This window comes from Polyodon spathula, chromosome 5 (genome assembly GCF_017654505.1).
Source record: "Polyodon spathula isolate WHYD16114869_AA chromosome 5, ASM1765450v1, whole genome shotgun sequence".
Taxonomy (NCBI): Eukaryota; Metazoa; Chordata; class Actinopteri; order Acipenseriformes; family Polyodontidae; genus Polyodon; species Polyodon spathula.
In genome coordinates this window covers 48,766,486-48,780,518 of record NC_054538.1, presented here as the reverse complement: position 1 = coordinate 48,780,518, position 14,033 = coordinate 48,766,486, and the positions used below count along the sequence as shown (strand labels likewise).

Here is a 14,033-nt window from a genome sequence, read left to right as displayed (position 1 = left end):
GTTCTGTTGGAAAAGTTATGTCTTGTAATAGTTTCAGTGATCCTGTGAATTACTCTTCACACAGTTTACACATCGACACAAAACAAGTCAACTTTTTTAAACGACCCTGTGGCATAAAAGCTCATTATTAGTAGCACAAATGAGAGGTGGAAGAGTCTTTTATCTCTATATCTGACGATGTCTGGTTTTAATTTCTCCACCAGCCTGATTATGCTTTATTTTCTCATATGGAATCTGTAGAAAACTTTAATCAATAAATTCAACAAATGGATTGTACAAATGTGAACAATACAACATCTAAACACTCTTACATCCCGAATTTTTACATCATTTATAAATATGAAGAAACGAGTGGATATAAGCAGATACTATTTCATGAACTAAATTAATCAGGTATGTTTTTTTTTTTCTTATTACTGATAATAGTGGAATGAATAATTAATATTTTATTTAAAAAAAATATGTTGAGAAAATAATCAAGAGTAGTGTCCATGTATTGCTTGTAAAGACCCTGATAAATGTGTATGATGTTATTGCAGTCACTCAGGTGAAACAATGTCTTGTAATTTGACCTAACATCAATAGTTTTCACAAAACTTTCAGGAAGTACTGTAAGGTCCCTCGGTTCATAGAATAACATGTTTTTATACATGTATCTCTAAGCAGAATACACATGTACTATCTAGTGTACTATTTAATGTATTATGCGCTTTCCTCTGTATTCATTATAGTATGTATTATGCTACTATAATGTATTGTGTACTTTCCACTGCATAGCATGTATTATGCATTTCTCTTCTTGATGTATTATGGATTTTCTTGTATTTATTGCATCTTGTAAATCACTTTGTGATGGTATTCCACTATGAAAGGCTCTATATAAAATAAAGATTGTTTGATTGATTTGCAGCCCAACTACATAAAAAATGCTTGTAGAAACACGCTTCTATTGCATGGAGGTTTTACTTAACGTATTTACAAATCTAGTTATGATGGGGCTGTATGGGAACAGTGAAAAAAAAACTATAGTCTTCTGTAATCAGAATTTGTGGTGAACCCTGCTCTGACTTTGTGTGTCCAAGTTCCTGGTAAGTGACGCTTTTGTGAACTTCGCAGTCTTATGGGAATTGCAGTTCGGCATGGTGATGGCGTAGCGCTGTTATGGTCAGCGCTATAAGGTCCTTCGCGGTGATGTCGGTGTGGTTTTGGACTCGCTGTTATGTCATGTAACCGCTTTGGCAAGTCCCTACATAAAAAACATGTTTTATCCAAAAATGACCTTGCCTGTGACCTTTGACCTCTGCTTAAGATCAAATGTAAAACTAGCTTATAAGTCCTTTCAGAGTGCAGATAGAGTAATGGTTACTATGGAACACAGATAGGAACACATATATCTTCAAAGACTAGTAGAGGCCAGGGGGGTTCTATGTCACAGGGGAAACATGATCATAGGTCACATGGTGTGGCACTTGGCCCCCGGTCATTGCTGCTTGGAGCTATTATTATTATTATTATTATTATTATTATTATTATTATTGTATAACTGACTTTTCAGAAATATTTATATGAAATCACGGACCATCAGTTTATAACATGTTTAAATGCACAATAATGAAAACTGCATTCATCTACATGTAATTTTAGGCAACTCAAAAGAGAACAGAAATCGTTAGACATACTTTACATATTGTTAAAGGGTACATAAGGACCTTTTCATTTTATTGTGCTACATATTCCCATGTGTTGCTACAACTGTTTACGAAAGGTGTGTGTATTTTAATGCTTTTCTTTTTACATTTTGACCACTTTTTTTTAACATGGCTTCCCATGTACCCGCATGGACCGCTCAGAACTACATTTCCAAAAGTTTTAAAAAATTATCAAAATGTAAAAAAATTAAAAAATGAAACAATACACACACCTTATGTAAACAGTTGTAGCAACACATGGGAACATGTAACACAATAAAATGAAAAGGTACTTATGTACCCTTTAATGCTGTGCTCATTTTTCAACAGCATAGACCTTTAGTACAATCTATAACTTAACCATTTAGCTGTCACTCGCTGAAATTGATTTTACAGGAACAAAAAATGTACAGATTCCAGTTACTGACACGTCGAAGAACAAAAGTTTGGTGTACACATCAGAGTCAGAATTTGAGCTGCTGGTTCCTGGCATGTCTGGAGAAACTGTGGCATTAGTTTGGTAACATAGAGCTGAAACTCCTCCACACTGTGATCAAAACCTGTTATTGCAGAGTAATCAGCTTTGTGGTGGCTCAGCTGTGGCACTTTATTTGGCTCAAACAACTGGCATGCTTTAAGGAGGTCCATGTGTCAGATACCTTTCAAGCTTTTCTGAAGCAAGTATGAAGCGTTCATTAAACAGGCTAAGAATATATATATATATATATATATATATATATATATATATATATATATATATATATATATATATATATTTTTTTTTTTTTTTTTTTTTTCTGCAAACATATTTTCAAAGGTAAGGAAATATTGTGAGTAGCATTCCTGATTAAGTTGAATATGGGTAGGAAGAAGACTTGCAAATCCTCTAAGATGTTAAAAGCTTGAGTTGCACGGGGCTTTCGGCTGAAAGTACTGGTTTAGACTCAGGGTTTTTAACACCTGTCACTCATGAATTTCAGTTGCAGTTGATTCAGGTCATGTGTGTGTCATCATCCTACCTCATGTGAAATGCATTAGTGACAGAATCCTGGGGACATGAACTGAGTTCCATTTCTTTAGTAAGGAATTCATACAGAAATTCAAAGTACCGATTTATGGTTCTGCACTGCAACAGACCAGGAATCCATTCCATCTGGTACCTGCCGGATCTGATGGCATGGGCCACAGGGCTGCCATTATTCTGTACCTTAATCACAGCCAGTGTTATGTGACTTCCTAGAATTTGTTTCTTGATCCCTGATCCAATCAAGTCCATGATATGAGCCAGGCAGGTGATTGCATTTGGGAATACATTGGACAGGACGCTTTTTAAGGCTTTGATCATGTACCGTGCATTTTCACATCTTTGAAGTTAATTCCATAATCCTGCAATACCCTTAAAACAACCTGTGGTATTCTTGGTCTTCTCCAAAAAGATGCAATCTGCAAGAAAAGCAGACAGTCTGCCCTGCTCATTTGTTTCAAGTGGTGTAAACAAAATGGTTAGCATAAATCTGCCTCCATCATCACTCATCTCATCAAATATAATTACAATCTTTTTCCCAGAAAACTTTTCCTTAAGTTTTTCTTTTTCACTTTCATAGGTGTCTGGCAGGTAGGTGTCTTGAAGTTGATAGCTGCTAGGGATGGCCCCTCCATTTTGTACATGCTTCTAAAGAAACTTTCTGGGTTGTCTGTCTTGGAAAGTGGAATGTTGGAACCTGTCGTTGACAAATCTAAAAACAAACAAAAAATGAAAAACTACATTTTATAAAAGTAAAAAATATAAACTTAACCAAACTCAATATGTACATATGAGAAAAAATAGCTGGGAATAAAACAGATTTTTTTTTTACATGTGCAGCAAGTAAGCCTAGTATTAACAAATAATATTTAATTTAGACTATCTTATAGTACTCTAAACTTAAGGTGTCACTGGAAATAATATCACTTGCTATGCAAGCCAGACTCTGCTAGTTCTTGCCAAGCTCATTTGTTGAATGGGAGGGCACCGATTGAATCTCTGCTGCCGTTAAGTGACTGTGTTTTTGTTTTTTTAAACAAGTGGGAAAAACAAAAAAAATAAATAATTGAACCCCTCATAAAATTAGTGAATAAAAAATATGCATATTTTAAACGTGACAATTGAACAGGTAAAAATTTACAGCAATGTTTGACAACTAAATTCATCATATCCCATCGTTTTGCTTTTAAATCAACTGCACTTTTCTTTATCTGAAGTTGAAAATTAATTAACCCTTTACAGTCCATTTATTCAGCGCTTGTCAGGCACATCAGGTACAACATTGGACAGGACAGGGAAAATTATAATGTCGGACCTGGTCCGACATAGCAGTGGCAAGGGTTAATATGCATCTCCAATTACAGCGTACACACATATTGCCATAAGATGGTAAAGTTAAAAAAAAACTTACCTTGATACGTTCTATCTCCGATATTATATTGGTGTGTAGGCTCGGCGTTATTATAGTCTCCATCTCTTTGAAATTCAAGTGCAATCTTCCTTGTACTTCCGTTTATGTTTTTCTGAAACCAGATGATCATTTAGTGTCGATTTCCGAGTGTGATCCAAAACACAATTACATGCCTTGCAAAATAATTTGCCATCATCTTCATACATTGTTTTTGCATACTCTTTAGCCTATTGTCTTGCACTTATATATTTTGCTAGTTTGGATTGAAGGGAATCGTTTTTTCTCAATATTTTTCCATCTTATCAATGAAAATCTACGGCAGACGATTCCGCAGAAAGTTCTGTGTCTGCAGAATCGTGGGATTCCTCAGGGAGTGGCAGTTTCTGTCATTTGGGTGTGTTGTTGGGTCTGGTGGCCCTCAAGGCTGTTTAGGACCATACATGCTGCCCTTTCATTCATTTCAGATGCTCACCACTGCCCCAGTCTATACCAAATATGTCATATACTTTGTATTAATTGCTATTTAACGAAATACGTTAAACGTTTATATACAAATAACATAGAAATACTGTACATAATTAATGTTCATTGCAAAAAAGCTACGTTAATGCAGCGTTAGGGTTGAACTCATTGCCATAACCCTAACTCGCCATTCCAACCCCCACACAAGCAAGCAGCCAAAGGACCTAGACAACATAAGCAACTACAAACTGCCGTCATCAGAAATAGAACATGCAACTTTTTCCAGATGACACAAGAGACATCCATCATAATGCTCACCAGTGCTGTAGCAATGCATATACACAGTAGATATACACTTCAGTTAGGCCCAGGATGCTAGACTGTTATCTTTTTTATTATAACTCAGGAGCCATTTAATATTTTTTCACCAAACCTTCTAGGACCCTGCCTCAACACAGACCACATGTACATTACTTGGTTTGGTGCAGAAATTCTATACCGTGTAGCCCAGGGGTGGATAATAATGGTCCTGGAGGGTCCGGTGTCCATCCTGGTTTTTGTTCCAACTGTACCCTAAATTAATTAATTGGATCAAATAAGCTTCTAATAAGCACTTAATTGGTCCAATTAAGTAATTTAGGTTACAGTTGGAAGAAAAACCAGGAGGGACACCAGCCCTCCAGGACCAGGGTTGCTCACCCCTGGTGTAGCCTGTAGATGAGAGCAAAACTTGCAAAAAAACAACCCATATTAGTATAGGGGGAAAAGGCACCTTTTACAAAAAACCAGGTATCCCGCTCTCATTAACCGCATGACGTGGTGTCATGAAACTGTGCACGCTTTCACAACATTGCAAGTCAATGGAACAAGCATATTTGTGGGCAATTCCGACAAACCTTGCTAAAGTTATTAAAGGTTTAACATAAACAAACTATTGGAAATTTATATATTTTGTTATTGGTAACATGTAAGTTTTCTTAAAAGGAAAAAAGGAACTAGAATGGTGTTTACATAGCAAATCATGTCAAAGTGTGCTTGCTCATCGGGGGTGCAGAGTAGGGGTCACAAATTCCAAGTACAGAATCTGGCACTTATCATTATATCTTTGTAATTCCTGTGACTGGAGGTGAGAAGTGTGCTCTGCGGTTGCAAATACATTACATTTTGTTGTGGAAGATGCCTTTTTTGCATTAGCCACCATGGTTGTTTTGACCTCCAGTATGGCCGCACCGTGCTGTGGTGACGTCACATGAAAACTCAGTTGTTGTGTTGGTAGCTGCATAACGACCTTTGTCTAGCCATGTTTTAATGTAATCTTCAGGTTTTAATAATACCAGTGACGGGCCGACTAATCTGCTGAACAGGAGCGACAAGCACTAGATTTCTGCATTTAATAGTAATTGTCTTACTCAAAGATGTAGAATCCTGAATATATATCTTTACAGAGCACTTTTGGCATTCAATTCATGGAAACATATATATATATATATATATATATATATATATATTATATATATATATATATATATATATATATATATATATATATATATATAGGCAACACTTGTAAGGGCTTAATTTAAAATTAATTATTATTTTTGATATAAGGATATAAGGACATATCTGAACTAATCTGTTGGATTCTATTTTGAGCACACAGTATCTAGTATCTAGTGCAGCATGTGAACTATTGACTGGAGCAGCTGTTGAATCACACTACATGAAGGAGAGGGGGAAGTGAGCTGAGGGTCAGTGGACTTTAACTGAACCCGATACAAAGAATTTTCTATAGGATCACGAATAGTGCGGTGCATCCGATCAGAATTTATGGAGGAAACGAAGGGCTGGAGGCAGCAGAAAGGAAGTCATAAAGAAGATCATGGGGCCATTCCATGCAAGGTGAGATAACCCATGGTCCCAAAACAGTGGAAGACAGTTGTGGGGAAATGTATAGTCCTTTGTGTAAAAGTCCTATAAGAACTAACAATTTGCAGCAAGAACTTTGAATTGGTTTGGAACTGATTTCTGAAACTGGTTCCCGAATCTAACATTGCCCCTAAGAGAAGATAATGTTAAGCCTTATACTTCTTGACTGCAGTAAGATTCTGAGCCCTGCAATAAACGAATGTCAACGAAAGCTCTGTGTTCAGGACTCCTGCTAATAGGAAAAAGAGATGTCTGCGAGTCAGTTTATCTACACATCAAAAAGAACCATTCCCGGCTCAGACACAAGCTTCTGTTCCTAGTTTGTAATCACAGTATAACGAGACTGTGTCTGCCTTTGAGGCGAACCATTCAAGAAGAAAACACATTGGATGTGTGTGAAAACCCTACTTGGGTTTTGAAGTTAAAGGAGCCCAACTTGGGTTTGAAAATTTGCAGAAATGAAGCAAAGGCATAACTACAATGGAACACTGGCTCTGCAGACTTTTGGGGTCTTCTTCAAGGAACCGCTGAGTATAATTCCCTTACCTTTCCCTTGTGGAACTAGTGTTAATGGTAATTACAACACATAGCAATTGATAAAATAGTTAATTTACATTGCGCTTTTAATGCACGTATGAAAAACTTCAGTTTGAACCTTGTTAAAAAGTAACTAAGCTGCTTACCTGATGTTGTCATATGAAGTGCTTATTTGAAAGCATACTTGTGTAATTGTTAATAAACAATTGTAGTCCAGCCTTGGCTGTGATATATTATTAGAAGAATTAAAATTGAACAAGTTTTGTTTTGCATTTGAATAGATGCTTGTGTTTAACTAGAGCTATTTAGCCTGTGAGCACTAGACGCAGGGCCACTGTCTGTGTAGTGAGCTGAGGGAACTGTCAGCCGGGTGACGTCATCACCGGCTAGCAGAGCCGCACAGCCTGTACTGAGATTGAGACAGAGGAGTGACTGTACTGTGTTAGAATGCAATGCCGAACCTATACTGAATGCTAGGAAAGCAATAGGATTCTACTTGTACTGTAGTTTTAATTGTATTATTGAGAAACGACATATATATAGAAGCATTTACATCCAATGAATGAGTGTTTCCTGGCGCTGCATTGATATATGTGTGAATCGTTATCTCATGATGACTTTCTAAGTTTTTCCTTTCTGTAACATTAGTATTATTATCTAATAAACTGCTACGACATTTTAACCTACCTTGTTGTGGTTGAAGGTGTTTTGTATGTTCATTGTAATTCCTCAGTCTTATACACGTCATTAAATAAGATTAATATGATGAGGTCTTAATTAACGTGAATGAATATTCAGATTATTTAAAAGATAATTAATAGACTGTGTTTAGTCAGTGATCTAATACGGTAATGGTCATATAGTATTCATTCAATTTGATTAACGCACATTAATTTGAACTATATTAATTATTCAAATTAATTAATTATTTAAAGTAATCACATGCTATTAAAAAAATGTTAGGGGTAGTGTGTGATATGAGTATTTAATGCCCACCCAAGGGGTGTGATGCTACCTAGAGGGCAAAGCCCAAGGTGTTTATCCAAGCATCCCATCCCAAGGGTGGGCATTACATTCTCATTTATCACACACTACCCCAAGCAATATTCTTTTTATAATCTCTGGTGTTTTCTTTCAATTATGATTTATTGATCATGTATTGACCCCCTCATTAAAATAGCTAAAGACAATAAAGCACAGGGAGTATTGCAATCAGTTACAGATGTGCAAACCACTGATATCCTTTGCATGTCAAAATATGAATACGATTAGCTGCTTGTGTGCTGCTGATTGCTTTTTAATGAATACGATTAGCTGCTTGTGTGCTGCTGATCGCTTTTTAATGAATACGATTAGCTGCTTGTGTGCTGCTGATCTCTTTTTAATGAATACAATTAGCTGCTTATGTGCTGCTGATCACTTTTTAATGGTGTTCCCTGAATCCCAACAGTAAACATTCCTTTTTCCCCTCACAGGAACTACTGTGCATATGTAGTAACTCGAACAGTGAGCTGCATGGTTGAGGACGGTGTAGAGACCTATGTGAAACCAGACTACCAGCCGTGCTCCTGGGGGTCGATTCAGTGCTCTCGCATAGTAACGTAAGTATCTCCTGTTCTTTAAAAGCTATACAGAAGTGAATGCTGATTACACCTAATTTAGCCAATTCCTTACCAATGGGTACTTGTAGGAAATCTGAAGCCCTGTGTATTTTTTTTTCACACACCACAAATTCTAAGTTCCAATAATTTATCTGAAAACTTTATTTCAGGATTATTGAGTATTTCTGTGTATTACATAATGTAAACATCATCAATCTCTCTTTTCTACTTTATCCTTCTTACTTTCAACTTATACTGCTAAATTAATTCATACAGTATTAGGATTTCAACTTTATATAACTATTGTTTGAAGCACACTGTAATGTATCAGTGATTTAAATTGAATCAGTAATATATATATATATATATATATATATATATATATATATATTATATATAGTATATATATATATATTAATCTAATGTCTTTATAATATAAATATATTTAATTATATCATGTTTATATAGTTATATTTTACAAGGAAAACCCATTTTATTTTAAACTTTTTATGAGGATCTTTTCATGACTAAAGCTTCAGTCACCATTTAAGATTATTCTCCAAGTAACAAGTGTCTGATAGAAAATATGATACAGCACTTTCTCACACTGATCAAGCGCTACATTTCCCTATCTTTCTCTTACCAGGTATCGAACATATATGAAACCTAGGTACAAAGTAGCTTACAAGATAGTTACTGAGATGGAGTGGAAGTGTTGTTATGGTTACTCAGGAGATGACTGCAGCGAAGGACCCACAGGAGGCCAGTCACAAGGGACCCATATCTCCACAGTTATGCCCCGGCCCAAACCAGTACGTCCAGGACAGACTGGCGGCAACTCTGGGAATGTACAGATGGGAGGAGAAGGTAATGTATAAAACTAGGGATCGAATCAAACAAATACCCACTTTTGCATTTCAAGCTGTGCCCAGGTGGAGGTGTATTATCAGATAGAAGGGAGTATTTATGTTCAATGTGCATTTGATATTATAGTAAACTATGTAGATAAGTTATGTATATATGCAATAAGGCACAACAGGCTGTCCGTATACTTCGAATATACGGACGCCTTGAGGCGAGTGCCTCCAAACCCCGAGAAGTCTGTATATTCAACATATACGGGTGCACTGAAAGACCTTATTGCATTTATAATCCATGTCAAACAGTGGATTTGAAGAAAAAAAAGCATTAATCATGTTTATGGCAATTTTTTTTTCATTAAATATCCTTACACCAATAAAGTATTCACATTTATAACTTAACTATACGTTAAATTAAGCTGAGTAATTTATTTTTATTGGAACATGCAAAAGAAAATACATCTGTATTTTTGATATTGTGGGCATTGCCAGTGAAAACATACACCAGGGGGCGCAGTTGATATGGCACTGAGTGCAGACACAGTGAGCAGAACAGACGGTAAAAAATAAATACAGTGATGTCTCGGATTTCATACATTTTTCACTGTATAAGTCTGAGAGGGGTGGATAATGTGCAGGAGTGTCTTTTTGTGTTTTTCTGTAGTGTCTACCAACCGCAATTCATTTTTTCTAATTTTTTTTGATATCTTCCAGTTAATTTCATTGTTTAACATCCAAATAAGTATGTCTGCTTACTACTTTGTGATTTTTTTGCAGGTAATTGGTCACTCAGTACATACATCTGTAACTAAACGCAAGGTTGCTACTGTCCGATACTTTAAACTGTGTGTGGCAGCGCAGTGATTTAGAATATGTGACAAGGCTCCAACTGTCTGTATCCATCCAATATACGGACAGCTGGAACCTTGCGCGACCAATCACATTACTTGTTTCACTTTCCATTGCCGGCCCTGGATTATATATATATATATTATAATGGAACTATATCACCGTTAAAGGTGAGAGCAGCTGGCAGAGCTTTGTTTAAACTCAATTTTGAGTGGTATGTTTTCTCAGGCGTTTCAAAACGGATCCGGGTGGCATTTAATATGCTCTGTTTCCATGTGACTGACAGTTTTTTGTCCAATATTCGTGAAAATCTGTGTGGTAGTTTTTAGTTTTTAGAGTCACGAAAAAAATAGTTTTAACAAATTAGTTTTGTCAAATTTGCGCTTAAATAACTCATAAACGGCTGCGTGTTTAAAAGCCATATCCGGCAGGCAGATAGTACGCATTGGCTAGGAGTGCCTTGTTTTGGAACTGAAAAAATTGCTAAGTATTTAGCGAGTTTATTTTATTTTTCTTTGCGCATGCACGTTTTTTTTGCTAACTCGCAAGTTACGCATTCTCAGTTGGGCTCCACCACCAAGAGTAAGTTAGTGAGTATTTTATTCTCTGTGAGTATTTTAACTTGAATTCCTTAGGTCACTTATGTCTTGTGGTTCTTGTGGATCCTAACTTTATCCATATTTTTTTTTTACAGCTTATTTTAATTTTTTTTTAAATGCTTCCAACCTTAACTCAGTCTGTGAAGCTAAACCCCAGATGCAGTACCATGCGCTATCTCCAGTGAGGACTCCAGAAGTTGATGTAGCAATGAATGCAATTGTCCTTAAATATTTATTCAAGATATTAGTCAGTATATATTTAGTTTATGTGAATTATATCCAAACATTTGCATAATGCCACACTGCCAATGTCCAAAATCATTCTTCTGGAGCATTTCTTCTGAGCCAAAAAACTTGACATCCACGTATACTGTCAGATGTTTAACAACGAAAGCGCACATGATGCATAATTTACTATACGTCTTAAGGTTCCACTGTAATAACACTCATGGTTCCAATTCAGCCTGTAAATCCCCGCAACTTGTGGCAGTGGAATGGTATGTTTTTCTTTCAGTTTGTAGATTTTTGCTCGCCATTGTAACTATGTCTGTTTGGGTGTTTTTGTTATTTCTGTATACCTCAAGGTATATGATAACACAAACACCCAAACAGACACAATTACAATGGCAAGCAAAAATCTACCAACTGAAAGAAAAACATACCATTCCACTGCCATATTAAAGTTGTGTCATTAACAGTTTAAATTCAAATTTTCCTCAACAACACTGTGTGACTGTATACTGGGAATAATGCCAGATAATATTTCAACATCAGATCGGATCACATCAGAAACTGATAGGGATGGAATTTGTGGGCAAATTCAACTTTCCCACTCGACGTGTACATGATTGTGCATGTGTTGTATCAGCAAATGCAAATGAAAGCCAACTACAAAGGATGAAAAAATGCAATATTTATATTTTAGGTTGGATCATCCTCAAACACCTATTTCTAAAGGAAATACATTGCTAGTTTATTTGATATATGTCCATTCTGCAAACATTCTGAGTCAGCTGGAGCTATATCTAGGACTTTGGGGACATATATTGAAATAACTGTGGGTACATCCCTTCATTAATTGGAAATGAGAACAACTCCGTCTTGGTTTTCTTTTCCCCACAACCACTTACACAGCACGGATGTTTTTTTTATTTATTTTTTGTTGAAAGCAACATTAATCATAATAATGCATCAAAATACAATATGCGAAGGAAACATGTACAATGTGAAAGATGTTTACTGCACAAAAAAAGCAGGTATTAGTTCCTTCCTTATGGAAAATTAGATGGACCACAGATTGGTGTGTTTCCACTCAGAGGTAATTGAGAGGAACGGTAGTTCCTCCTACAAGTTAGAAAAACTTGTTTGAAACTACCATGAGTGTACAGCTCCTCAAGTTTTGCTGTTTTCACCATGTTGCAGCGGCAAAACTAAGTCACTTACAATTACCATCTGTACCAGAACCAAAAGTCTGAAACTTTCTTGCATCAAATGTGAAAAAAAACAAAAACATAAATACCTCTTTTACACAATGAGATACAAGTCATCGGGTACATTTTAAACAGCTTCAATATGAAAATGAAACACAAACTATCAGATACAACTCAAAAGATTTATTTATGGACGTCAAATCCAACATTTGCATAGCAGAAACACCGTATTTACACTGAACAAAAATATAAACGCAACATTCAACAATTTCAAAGATTTTACTGAGTTACAGTGAATTGAAATAAATTCATTAGGCTAATCTATGGATTTCACATGACTGGGAATACAGATATGCATCTGTTGGTCACAGTTGGTTTGGGGACCCTTGGGTCTAGCTTTGTGAAAACTCATGTAGAATTTGATCCCTTTATTTAATCAGTTTCAACTTTTTAGCCAGTGTAGTAGACATGTTGAGGAAGCACTGGAAAAAAATCTGGCTCTTTTCATGTGCTACAAGGTGAAAAAATGATGATAGAATATAAAAAAATGTTTTTTATGTTTTTTTTTTTTTTTTTTTTTTTTCTGGATATCTCCTTCCAGTGTGGTACTGAGTAAGACTTATATCTGAGTCCTAATGGCCAGGGGGTTACCTTGAATTCAAGCCCTGAACCATGCCTCTGCTGTCTATACTTTGGAAGATAATGTGATTTATTTAAGGCCATAGCCCTCCAGGTGAAAACTGCCTGTGGGAGGCTGGGGGTTTAACAGGTTAAATCTTTTAGCTGAGTTTGAACTTTGCTTTAGCAAATTAGTAGAGAATTATTTAAGTCTTTATGTCCACCCTCTGGATTACTGTTCGTTGTCTCATCAAGCCATTCTTGTTTTACCCTGGGATTTAAAAAGATTATTCGTCCGAGCTACCTCTCCATTGGGAAATCGTTAGTTGGACAGACATTTCCAAACCAGGGTGATTTTGCTGCTGTATCATTTCCTGAACGCTGGGTGAGATCTAACTAATTTACTCTTTTTCTGCGGCTGGATTACTTTTTTTGAAAATCAACTTTATATATTTTCTTTTTGTGTTTTTTTTTTCCTTAATCAATTGGATTGGTTATATACCCTTGTGAAATGGTCAAATAGCTTGTTTTTGTTGTTATTTCTTTGGGGTCCAACTAGTGTCTCAGGACAGAAGCCCAAGTTTATTGGTTTATTTTCTTTATTATGCACTGTGCACAGACAGTGTAGGCTAGGAGACATTTTTTGGACATTTTGGTTTCTGTTTTTTATTAGGCTTCCAGGCGGATTTTCTTCCGCCTCCAAAAAGTTACAAATGCCTATAACTTTTAAACGGCTGCACCAAAGCTCACGAAATTTGGCACGAATGTAGAGGACTGTGGGACATTGGGTCAATATTGCGGCCTTTGTTCACATGGTGTGGCAGCCATTTTGATTTACTAAACATTTTGGACAAGTTTTTGAAATCCGAGTAAATACAGTATAATTGTAAATCTCGAAAAACTACCGACTTCTACATCTTTTGTAGTCATTTTTGTATTACTTTAGTATAAATACATGTTAATTTGGATTTATATGTTGTTTTTGTCTGACTTTTTGTGAACGAAGAGACACACATTTGAAATATCAC

General features: G+C 36.0%; 1 protein-coding gene across 1 annotated transcript in view; it reads left to right on the top strand.

The window, feature by feature from the left end:
* LOC121316010 (EMILIN-1-like) overlaps window positions 1-14,033 on the top strand; it is a 76,792-nt gene that overhangs the window by 43,454 nt on the left and 19,305 nt on the right. Inside the window, exons 2-3 of the mRNA XM_041250687.1 lie at window positions 8,524-8,649; window positions 9,296-9,516. Of these exons, the coding sequence (XP_041106621.1) occupies window positions 8,524-8,649; window positions 9,296-9,516 (347 nt within the window). The remainder of the gene's footprint in view (window positions 1-8,523; window positions 8,650-9,295; window positions 9,517-14,033) is intronic.